At 38.1% G+C, this 12463-nt stretch overlaps 1 protein-coding gene across 2 annotated transcripts in view; it reads left to right on the plus strand.

The window, feature by feature from the left end:
* Ints6 (integrator complex subunit 6) overlaps nucleotides 1–12463 on the plus strand; it is a 90417-nt gene that overhangs the window by 730 nt on the left and 77224 nt on the right. The window contains exons 1-3 of one of the 2 annotated variants that reach the window (XM_070000138.1): nucleotides 66–148; nucleotides 310–387; nucleotides 1277–1426. In XM_070000138.1, coding sequence (XP_069856239.1) covers nucleotides 349–387; nucleotides 1277–1426 — 189 coding nt within the window. In that variant the 5' untranslated portion in view covers nucleotides 66–148; nucleotides 310–348. Of the gene's footprint in view, nucleotides 1–65; nucleotides 149–309; nucleotides 388–1276; nucleotides 1427–12463 lie in introns of those variants that run through there. The other variant, XM_070000137.1, reaches the window with a different exon arrangement.

Genomic DNA, 12463 nt, shown 5'->3' on the forward strand with positions numbered 1-12463 from the left:
GTCGCCGGTGGGGGGGGCGAGAATCTGACTGCGGGCGCTGCCGGGCTCGGGGCCCCCTCCCCCACCACGCGGGCGGGCGGGCGCTGCGAGCGGGGCTCGGCCGGGCCCGGGCCCCGGCCTTCGGGTCGGGGTGTGGGAAGCAGTCGGTGTGAGTGTGTGTGGCGGCTTGCAGGGGCGGCCGCTGCGTGTGCGGTTACTGTGTGGGGGCTGGGGGAGGGGGCGGGGGGCCGCCGGGCGCCCCTTCTCCGACTCGTAACCTCGCCTCTGTGCTTCCCCCCGTCTCCCGCCCCGTCCCTCCTGTCCCCGCAGCTCCGTGCCCGGGACCCCGCCAGCCGAGGAGACAGGTATATGCTGGTCACTTTCGAAGAGCCGCCCTATGCTATCAAGGTAACAGCCCTCGCCCTCCCCCTCCCTTCCTTCCTTCCTTCCCTGTTCCAGCCTCGCTCGCCCTCCCCGCCCCCCCAGTCACCCTTCATTATGCTCCCCTCCCCCACCCGCCGCGCTCGGGGCGCCCAGGTTTCTCCCCTTGGCGGCCTCCCACCCCCTCCTCCGCTCGGGGGCGTCTCGGCGGGTGCGGAGTCGCCGGGGCCACCGCCGTCCCCTCCCCGGCCCTTCTCGGCCCTGCGGTGGTGTTGGTGGCGGCGGCGGCGGCGGCAGCGCTGATCAACATGGCCGACATTTCCCCTCCGCGGCGTGAGCGGCAGCAATGAACTGTGGGGGATATTTATTCAAGTTAGCCCGAGTGACAGCCGGGCCCAACCGTGCTGAGCCCGGGTTTGCATTAAAGGGGAATCGGCTCGGCTGGTCTGGGAGCCCCAAAAGTGTGTGTGTGGGGGGTGGTTTCCCCGAAGCTTTGGCATCTTAAGAGTCCTCCTAGCCAGGGCCATGCTGGTGGGACAGCTGTGGGTCAACTTCGGAAGTCCTGCTGCCATCTGCCTTCCACTAGGACCCTTCACACCCCCAATTTTGGGGAGGGGGAGGAAGGTAGTATGTTAGGTAATAAATTTTCAGATGAAGTTATAAAGTATTAAGGCCATTGCTTACCTAAAACTACAGAACAAGCAGGTTTATTCTTGGCCACCTTTGGAAGAGAGAAATTGCCTCCACAGACAACAGATCTAACACATTAACCAGAGCATTCCAATCAAAAGTGAAGTTAACCAAACCATTCCAAACCAAAGTAAAGCACCTGCTTAGTGAATGTCAGATTAAAATGGTTTGTCGGTGTGTATGTGGCTTTAAAGATGAAAAAAAATTCTTACATCTTTCTTTTCAGGCCGGATGGAAAGAAAACCATGCAACCTTTATGAATGAACTGAAAAACCTTCAGGCTGAAGGACTTACGACTCTTGGCCAGTCCCTAAGGACAGCTTTTGATTTATTAAATTTAAATAGATTAGTAACTGGCATAGACAACTATGGGCAGGTAGGTTGAATATTAAGGTGGAAAAATAGTCCACTTTTTTGTGTGGAAAAACACAATCCATCGCAAACCTATAACATGCAATGCAACTATAAAATATTTAAGATTGGAATACAGTGTGCACATAGTTCAAAGGTGGAACTCTCCCTAATGTGTGTGCTATTATATCCCCCATTAAGGTCCTAGTGTTTATACTCAGAATGAATTCTTTGCTCTATAGTTAACATGAATTTAGTTTCAGTTCTTGCCCAGTTCACTAAAGACATAAAAGGGAAAACACTCTACCTCAAACATACTCAGTTACTCTGTTCCTTTACTCTGTTCCTATATGCAACTATTGAAGTGGATTTATAGCCACTAGTTGATTAGTAGTCTTCATTTCTATATTAGTAAAAATATTACAGGAAACTTTACTGTTTGTTCCTTTTGTCAAGGGTCAATCTAAACATACTGTTAACTACCCTGAAAAAATACTTTGAGTAGTGTATAGGAACTGGCTGAGTGCATCTTTTTTTTTTTTTTTGTCGGTCCTGGGGCTTGAACTCTGGGCCTGGGTGCTGCCCCTGAGCTCTTCAGCTCAAGGAGAGCACTCTACTACTTGAGCTGTAGCACCGCTTCCAGTTTTCTGGGGGTTAATGGGAGATAGTTTCACGTTTCCTGCCCAGGCTGGCTTTGAACCATGATCCTCAGATTTCAGCCTCTTGAGTGGCTAGGATTACCGTGTGAGCCACCAGTGCCCAGCCCTTTTTTTCTTTGGTCCAATCGCGGGGCCTGAACTCTGGGGCCTGAGCGCTGTCCCTCAGCTCTTCACCTCAAGGCTAACGCACTACCACTTGAGCCATAGCACCACATCCAGCTTTTTTTTTTTTTCTTCTGCTTATGTTGTGCTGAGGAATTGAAACCCAGGGCCTCATGCATGCAAGGCAAGCGCTCTACCACTGAGCCACATTCCCCATTTTTTTCTTTTTTGAAATATATGCCCCTAGAAACTACTAAAGAAGGAATTTTGTATTAAATGGCAGGTGCAACATTTGGTTTCATTTTTTGTTTGAAGCTTATAAGCCCCTGGCAAAAAGTCTGTCTGGAAAATACAGAAGAACCTTCCCTAAATCTGTTGAAGTCCCTTTCCTGCTTTTGTCTGAGGATGAGGCGAGAGCCTCATATGCTTTCATTAAGGAATACTGCAAGGTGGTTCATTATAACTTTTTATAATATTGCTACTCTGGAAATACAAGATACTAAAGAATGTGTAATGCTACACGTAACAAAGGAGTACCAAAGCATTCAAAACTTACGTTGTATTGCAAAACACAGTTGCTATGATGATGTATTTAGGTATATGTATTCTTATCCCTGGTATAATCTACAGTTTTCATGAGTATCACATTTCAGAAAAATCCTTCCTGTACATACATTTATTTGCTTTATAGCAATGGAAATGAAATTGTTCTTTTGTTTTAGAAATTTTATGCTTTTGGATAACTCTTCGGCACTTAAAACATCTTTAAGAATTGGTGAATTTAGTCCTGTAACATTTAAGTACATATTACAATTGAGAGTGACTTTTCTGGACCCTATTCCCATTATTTAGATAAATATTATCATATTAATCTTTCTCTTTCTCTGTATTGCTTTATTTTGCAACTCTTTGCAACTAGTGTTTCTATAAAGTATTTCTTATATCTTAGTTATAAGTTCTCCAGGCTTTTTTTGCTTAAGGTTTTGATCTAAACTTTTGAGTTGAAAGATACATTTGAAAATTGCTATCATGAGTGTCCTTATTTGGTTGTCAGGTTCTCAATGTATAGTGGAATTCTTAATTTCCTGTTTTTCTGCATCACATTTCATAAGTGGGAAAGGCATTTGGATATGCCTCCTACTACACATCAAAAATATTTCTTGGGGTGCTACCTTTAAATAACTGTCATGGAGTTCAGAACATTTCTAAGTTAAATTTTTTATTTTCCCTTTCCCACTTGTCATTATCAAACCCTTTAAATTTAAAATTTTTTAAAAGTTGAGGTTGAAGGTGGTCCTGTTATATTACTTTGACCAAAAGAAGAATCTGGATTGGATGTTTTTTTCACATTAGGATTTATTAATTCAACAACAGGCATGGATAATGCTTCTCAATTTGATGAATCAGCAAGGATGCAGGGAGCAATATTAATAATTATGTTTGAATTGGCACATAAAAATGAAACTATCATTAAAATAATTTAAGAAGCCATGATTTCTGAATGAAAATGATTGAGTAAAGTGTTCAATTAGAAGAAACATCCTTCCAGAAGATTTCTTCATCATAATACTATATTTCTAGCTGATTTAATTTTTCCACATTTTTAAATTTATATAAAGAATAAATTCAGGAATTTTGGATGTCTAAAATATTTAAAACAAGTCTATGTTTCTTTGTAAAAGCACTTTGTATGTGCCTGCTATCTGTGGGATATCTTTATAACCTTTTCTTTTCTTGTGGTTTTAGAGTTTGAAAGGAACTCCTGATTGCTGGTTCTCTACCAGTTGAGCCCTACATCCCCAGACCATTTTTGCTCTAGTTTTCAAATAAGATCTTGCAATATTGTCCCTGTGAGCCTGAATATTGATCCTTCTATTACACCTCCTGCATAGTTGGAATAGGCGGGCACAACCACATTTATTGTATGTGTGTTTTTGCTAACTGTGGTCCTAATTTCCAGCTTCCAAGTATCTGGGGTTACAGGCATGAGCCACATTTAAAACTGGGAAATTCCTAGTACTAAATACTTACATATAACCAAAGTAACAGAAAGAAATGAGAAAAAGTGAGTTAAATGGAAAACAGCATATCTGTCATATAGAGCATTTAAAAAGCCTTAAATAATAGGTTTCCATGTGATTTTTCCATAATCATTACACTTAATTTATTTAGTATTTTCTAGGGTGCTATTAGAATTTGCAGATACCAACAGTAAGGTTAAAGTACCTGAGGAAGATAGAGTCAGTCTTGGTGAATGTTTTCCCCAAGCACTTTGGCTATCCTGCCAAAAAAGTTCTCTGCATATAGAAGGTTCTTCTAAATATATAATTTTGGTAAAGAGTACCATTTATTTTTATTTAGACAGCCATAGAGTAATACATACCCTCTATACTTTCCTTTCATGGCAGCTCTATTAATTTACTTATCAGATACATTTGATAATTTTCCCCTTTTGTTTAATAGTGCAAATAATGCTGCTCCTTTGAGAGCTACTGGAAATCTAAACTAGCTCAAGTAGCTAAAATTAGGAGATACATAAAGTTTGAGAGGTCTTTTTAAAGTTTTATGTGTAGGTAGTTTTATTGTTTTATTGTTTTGAGTTACTCTATTTCCTGTTGTTTTCAAGTTGAATGAATTTTGATGAGAATCTGTTTTATTCTTAGGCATAGAATTTGAAATCATCAGATAATCCAAGTAGAGTTCTAATAGTGTTGCCTTTTACCCAAGTGGTACCCATGTAGTATTCAAGTATAGCCTTTTCTTTTAAAGGTGATTGAAATAGTGAAAACTTGGCTGTCATTTGGGTTTTCTAGGGCTGTCAACAAATAAAGTATAAAACATCTGAGATGAAAGATTATTATAAACATACTGTAGTGCTGAATATTAAGCTTTTGTGAATATTTGTGCACGTATGTTTTTTGTATAAAATAATTTTTTTTTTGGGTTTTGAACCCAAGACCCTGTGATGCTAGGCAGACATTTCTATCACTGAGTTCCACCCATACCCTATTTTGCAACATTTTAAAGTTTTTTAATTAAAAATAATTTGGAAAAAAATTTAAGTTCAATATTGTTAAGTATTTCACTATTATGCACCCAACACCTAGATTCATCTTGCAAATCTGGATCTCATTAAACAGTAACTTCCTATTTCCCCTTACCCTCACACTTTAGGGAGTCATTTTTCTACTTAGTGTTTCTTTGAGTTTGATTGCCCTGGATAATTCATAGTGGAAGTACACTGTACAGTTGGCCCCCTAATTGGTTGGTTCCACATCCATTGATTCAACCAACCATGGATTGAAAATAGTAAAAGAAAAATTCTGTACTGAACATGAGCAAACTCTTAACCATTGTCCCCTAAGCAATATAGAATAACAGCTTTTGATATAGCATTTACATTATCCTTGCTATTAAAAATAGCCTACAGGTGATTTTAGGTAAACTGGAGGATGTATGTAAGATAACTTGTCAATACTGAATTTTATGTAAGTTATTGAATATGAATGGTATCTTGGAGAACTAGGAACCAATTTTCCAAGGATCTGAGAAATAGCTTGTCTTTATGACTGTCTTATTTCACTTAGCATAATGTTCTTAAGGTTTATCCATGTTATAGCATGAATTAGGATTTTCTTTCTAAAGCTGGATTGTGTTCCATTTTATGTATACATTAAATTTTGCTTATCCACTGTCAATGTTATTTGTAGATCATGTCTATCAGGAGTAATGCTGCAATGAACATGGATTTGTATAAGTGTCTTTTCAAGATTCTGACTTTTGATTTGGTTCTATACCTTAAAGTAGAATCATACTGATAGTAAAAAAGCCATAATAGTAAAAAAAAATCTGGATCAGATAGTAATTTCAATTTTAGTTTTTTTTGAGGAAGTACTCATAGTCTGCTGTAGCAATTGCACCATTTTATATTATCACTACTACTGCACAAGGTCCTTCCTGCCCATGGTCTCCTGTTCCTCCTAATATTAGCCATCCTAATGAATATGATGTAATATTGTGGCTTTTGTTTGCATTTCTCCAAATTACTAGTCATTAAGTATGTTCGTGTGTTTACTGAGTACTATGTATTATTATTTTTGGAGAAATGTCTATTCAATTACTTTGTCCACTTTTTGATGATTTTAAAAATTATTTTTGTTTTGATCCTTCTTGTTTTTGGTCAGTGGTGGGGCTTGAACTCTGGGCCTGGGCTCTGTTCCTGAGCTCTTCAGCTCAAGGCTATCATTCTGCCACGTGAGCCACAGAGTCACTTCTAGTTTTTGGTGGTTTATTGGAGATAAGAATCTCATGGACTTTTCTGTCTGGGATGGCTTTGAAACCACGATCCTCAGATCTCAGCCTCCTGAGTAGCAAGGATTACAGGCATGAGCCACCAGTGCCTGGCCATGCATTTTATTTTTGAGACAGGGTCTTGCTGTTTTGCCAAGGCTGGCCTCTGATTATATTGTTCTGCTTGTACCTCCTGAGTGCTAGGATTATAGGTTTGTATCACCAGTCTTGGAACTGTAGGAGTGTGGATATGTTTTGGATCTTTATTAAAAGAAGATTTAGTAACCTGCACATATTTTCTATTCTGTGGGATACATTTTTACTTTGCTGATTGTGTCCTTTGATGTACAGATGTTTTAAATTTTTGTATAGTCCACTTTTACTTTTACTCCTTTTGCTTTTGGTATAATATCTAAAAAGTTGTTGGTTAATCTAATACTTTTGAAGCTTTTTTTTTTTCTTTTAGAGTTTCACAGGTTTAGATTTCAGTGTAGAAGTCTAGTTCAAGCTAATTTTTTTGGTGAGTCATGGGGCTTGAACTCAAGGGCCTAGGCACTGTTGCTGAGCTCTTTTTTGCTCAAGGCTAGTTCTCTACCACTTTGAACCACAGCTCCACTTCCTGTTTTTGAGTGGTTAATTGGAGCTAAGAGTTTCATAGGACCTTTTCTGCCCGGGCTGGTTTTGAACTGCTTCTCAGATCTCTGCCTCCTGAGCATCAAGCTATTTTTGTGTGTGTTATATAAGGATCCAACTTTATTTCCTTTTTTGTGGGACTATTCAATTTCTACAGCACCATTTGTTGAAATGGATACCCTTTTCCTCTTGAATGGTTTTAGCAACTCCTGAAATTTTAATCATACTGAAAAACATTTTTAATAATTATTGGTGGAGAAGGGGACATTATAGTCATACTTTGTACTGTGTATCACAAGAGCAATAACTAGAAATAGAAGATGGAATCTTGGTCTTGCAATTGAGTTACTGTGTAATATTGAACAATCACTTTCTTAACCTGTTCTTCTTCTTATTCCAAATTTACAATAATGAAACCATTGAATCCTTATTGCTATAGAAGAGATGAAGGTTTTAAATAGGTATATTTTAAATCCCCTTTAATTCAGGGTAATCTTGTCTGTTTTTAGCATGTTATATATATATGTATAATTTATTTCTTTTCCTTTAGACTTTATTTTTCATCCTAAGGATATTGTGGTGTGAGAGAAAGTAAATAAATACTTGGCCAAAGTTGTCTTAGTGGCAACTGATAGGAATGGGATGATGTTTCAAAAAACTATGTCAAATGAAAACATGGGATAAAGTCCTGGGGTAAGCATGGAGTGGTATTTCTAAAGAAATATAAGTAGGTCAGTGAATAAAGCGTAAATGTGACAAAAGCACATGTTTTAGGATTCTTCCAACTAGGGAGCTCCCCCTAGTGCGTTTAAGATGGGATGTGCACAAGTTTACAAGGAACCTCTTAGGAACACTTTTTGAGCAAATCAAGAGATATTTTGTTTAATAATATTTGAGTACAAAGTAGCATGAAATGGAAATGTTATTTTTGAACATTAATTATATGAGAGTTTCTATGTAGCCTAAGCTGGCCTCAAACTCAAGATATTTCTCCTACAATCTCCTGAATACTGGGATTAAATTATATATGTGTACCATCATGCCTAACTGTTAATTTTTTTTTTTTTTGGGTCCGGTCGTGGGGCCTGAACTCTGGGCCTGGGCGCTGTCCCTCAGCTCTTCAGCTCAAGGCTAGTGCTCTACCACTTGAGCCACAACGCCACTTCAGCCTTTTTTCTTTTTGCTTATGTGGTGCTGAGGAATCAAACCCAGGGCCTCATGCATGCAAGGCAAGCGCTCTACCACTGAGCCACCTTCCCAGCCCCTAACCATTAATTTTAATAGTAATTTAAAGATACTTCAAATGAAAGGGATGATATACTCATAAGTGGATATTTCGAGTTGAAACCCCTTTGTACAACTACTTAAAGGTAATAAAAAAAACTTTAAGGTCCAGTTTTACTTTTTGTTCATTAGTGATTTATTGATTTATTTTGCTGGCACAGGATTTGAATTCAGGGCCAGAGTACACTAGCTTGCTCATTAACCTGGTACTCTTATCATTCTTTTTTTTTTTTTTTTTGGGTCCCTTCGTGGGGCCTGAACTCTGTCCCTCAGCTCTTCACCTCAAGGCTAGTGCTCTACCACTTGAGCCACAGTGGCACTTTCGGCTTTTTTCTTTTTGCTTATGTGGTGCTGAGGAATCGAACCCAGGGCCTCAGGCATGCAAGGCAAGCGCTCTACCACTGAGCCAACTTCCCAGCCCCTCTTATCATTCTTTTGAGCCATGCTTCCTGCCTGACTTTTTGCTGGTTATTTTGGAGATGTAGTCTCAGAAACTTTTCTACCCGCAACTGGCTTTGAATCTTTATTTTCTGGATCTCAGCCTTCTGAGTTGCTAGGATTATAAGTCTGAGCCTTTGGTGCCTGGCTTAGATTATATTTTATTTCAAAACATTTGCTATAATATTTCTTCATAATTTTATATTCTGTTGTTTTGTAGATTCAGAAAACCACGATCTTTCAGGAGAGTGAAAGAATCAAGTTTTTTTTTTTTTTTTTTTTTTTTTTTTGTGTCCGGTTGTGGGGCCTGAACTCTGGGCCTGGGTGCTGTCCCTCAGCTCTTCAGCAAGGCTAGCGCTCTACCACTTGAGCCACAGCGCCACTTCTGGCTTTTTTCTTTTTGCTTATGTGGTGTTGAGGAATCGAACCCAGGGCCTCATGCATGCAAGGCAAGCGCTCTACCACTGAGCCACCTTCCCAGCCCTCAGGAGAGTAAAAGATAGTAAGGAAGCATTGCATCTTAATTAGAAATTGTCCAAGCAGTAGGTGCAAAAATTAATGTGTTTTACTTCCTTAAAATTTTCCTTTTATATAAGACAATGCCAAAAATTATGTATCAATTACTAAAAATTAAAAGACTAGGAACAAACCAAGTCTTAATATAATAATTTCACTTACTCAAGTATTTTTTAATAATTTTAAGATCATCTGTGGTTAAAAGTAGCTAAATGAATTATGCCATGTTCATGCCGTAGATTTCTTCAAGAGATTATATAATAGATAATTTGAAATACTAAGTATTTAGTATTTTTTTTTACTCATAATTGTCACTCATTTATACTCTAAAATTACTTTTATGGGCTTTTGGGGGCCTTGTTTCGTTGACCAATGCGCCAAGTATTTCCTCCCCTTAAAATAATTTCCTATGTACTATTTTTGTGGCCTAATTAACTTATGTAATAATTTCAGCATGTCTCAAAGACAAAACAAATAATTGGAATTGTTTTGGTCTTGCTTTGGTTTGTATTTCATGTTTCTTCCCCACCCTCAACCTTTTTTTCTTTTTACTGAAATGTAATGTGAAGACAAATTTGAAAGGAATTTTTATTATATCTCCTTGGAAAAGACAGAATATTTTCATCTGCTGAACACTTACTAAATTTTCTGTGTTTTATAAAGATTTAGTGTGAAAGTGATGTTAGAAATTACTTCTTTCTCACTTACAATAAAATACCATACAGTTAAGGTTAAAATGTTTAATTTCTTAACATTTATATGTAATATTGCATAAGGTTGAAGTTTGAAATAGTTATGAAATTTATTAGTATTTTTAATACATTTTACTTAGGTTATATACATACACTTAAAGGTATACTCGATTTTATATATATATATATTTTTTTAAATTTTATTTTATTTTATTTGAGAACATACTGTACAGAGGGGTTACAATTACATTGGCAGGATAATGCATACATTTCTTACCAAGCATTGCAGCCTCCTCCTTTGTTTACCCTTTATTTATTTATTTTTTGCCAGTCATGGTACCTGAACTCTGGGCCTGGGCACTGTCCCTCAGCTAGTGCTCTACCACTTGAGCCACAGCACCACTTCCAGCTTTTTCTGCTTATGTGGTGCTGAGGAATCGAACCCAGTGCCTTATGCATGAAAGGCAAGCACTCTACCACTGAGCCACCTTCCCAGCCCCTCGATAATATTTAAAAAGTCACTTTCTTAGGTTGCATCTATAATGCAATATGAATTCTTTCCGGTTTTTTTGTTTGTTTGGTTGGTTGTGGGATTTGAACTCAGCCTGGGCTTTGTCCCTGAGCTCTTCAGCTCAAGGCTAGTGCTGTACCACTTGAGCCACGGTACTCCTTCTGGTTTTCTGAGTGGTTTATTGGAGATAATAGTCTCATGGACTTTCCTGCCTCTGCTGGATTTGAACAGTGATCCTCAGATCTTAGCTTCCTGAGTAGATAGGATTACAGGCTTGAGCCATCAACACCTGACTGAATTTTTTCCTTTTTTGAAAATATTTTGTCATTGAGCTACATTTAGCCTTTCTTATAACACTGTTATGTTATTAGCTTCAATCTGATTCTGTTGCCTCCTGTGTTCAGAAAAAGTAAGAATATGAATGTAGTGGATAATTAGCAAGATTTTATAACATTTTAAGTTCTAGGTTCTAATACATGTATATATTCAATGGCAGTTAATGACTCAGATTTTCCAATGTAGTATGTAAGCCAGTATTAGCAGTATAAGGATAATTTCCCATGAACTATTTTGCAATTAATTATCTTTTCTTTTGACTTAAGATGTAATTTTGCAAAACTGTAAATTTGTGTCATAAGATTCAGAAAAATCTGATTTTGACTGGCTAGATGTACGAATTCTCATTCTACCCATGAGTTGCTGACAAATTATATAACCTCTCAGCTTGTTTCCCCATTAGAAAAAAATGGAAAAAGGGAACTATCTTAGAGAATTGTGAAGATTAAGTGGTGTATAACCTCATTTATTATTGGAATGTAACATTTTTGTGACTTGTTTTTGGGCTGGTGAACTCAGGGCCTGGATGCTATCTCTGAGTTTCTTTTTGCTCAAGGCTAGCTTCTGCTACCAGAGCCACAGATTTACTTCGAAAGGCTTTTTTAATGGTAGTTAATTGGAGATAAGAATCTCATGGCCTTTCCTGCCTGGGCTGGCTTTGAACTTGAATCCCCAGATCTCAGCTTACTAAGTAGCTAGTATTATAGGCATAAGTCACTGGTGCCCTGCTGTGATTTACTTTTTGAATTTTAAATATTGAAATTAAAAAAAATTGAAATAGCCTGTAATCCTAGCTACTCAGGAGGCTGAGTTATGAGGATCACGGTTCAGAGCCAGCCCAGGCAGAAACATCCATGAGACTTCATTTAAACCCCAGAGAACAGGAAATGGCGCTGTGACTCAAGTGGTAGAGCACTAGCCTTGAGGTGAAGAGCTGAAGGACAGTGCCCCATGACCAAAAAAACAACAAAACAACCAAGTATATGCTGGTCTTGTAAGTCAAAAACATTTTTATTTGGTTTTATCAGTTATTCACTGTATGTATTTTTTGTGTTCTAAAACCTAAGGTTTTCAAATTTTGTTAGTGATAGGAGTTTTAATGATTATTATTATCCTTAATGTGGTAAATACTTCCCAGAATTAAAATTGACAAAAACTATGTCTATAACTCAGTTACAGCTTATCCATTGCAAGAAGCTGAATTTATCTGTCCAGTAATTCCAGATTAAGTAAAACTTCTTGCTCCAGATAACATATGGTTTTATTTTCAGTTTGAAGCCCAGTATAGTTTCTTGATGTTACTTTAGGCTGTTCCCTGAAATTTCAATTTATTTTCAAAAACAGTTCTATCACAAGTACTTAAACATGGTTTTTGGTTTTCAAAGCAAGAAATGTTCTAAATTTTGAAGGAAATGTAGGGCAGAGTGCATTTCTAGAACTCTTATATTTTACAATTCAAATTGGTAATGGCTCAGATGGCATATATAAGGGCAGCTGCTCTTGTCTAGAGGAGAGTTCAATTGTAAATGTTTGATCCCTGGGGCTGGAAGGTGGCTCAGTGGTAGAGCGCTTGCCTTGCATACATGAGGCCCTGGGTTTGA

This window comes from Dipodomys merriami, unplaced genomic scaffold (genome assembly GCF_024711535.1).
Source record: "Dipodomys merriami isolate MVZ:Mamm:240054 unplaced genomic scaffold, mDipMer1.0.p SCAF_56, whole genome shotgun sequence".
NCBI classification, from domain to species: domain Eukaryota; kingdom Metazoa; phylum Chordata; class Mammalia; order Rodentia; family Heteromyidae; genus Dipodomys; species Dipodomys merriami.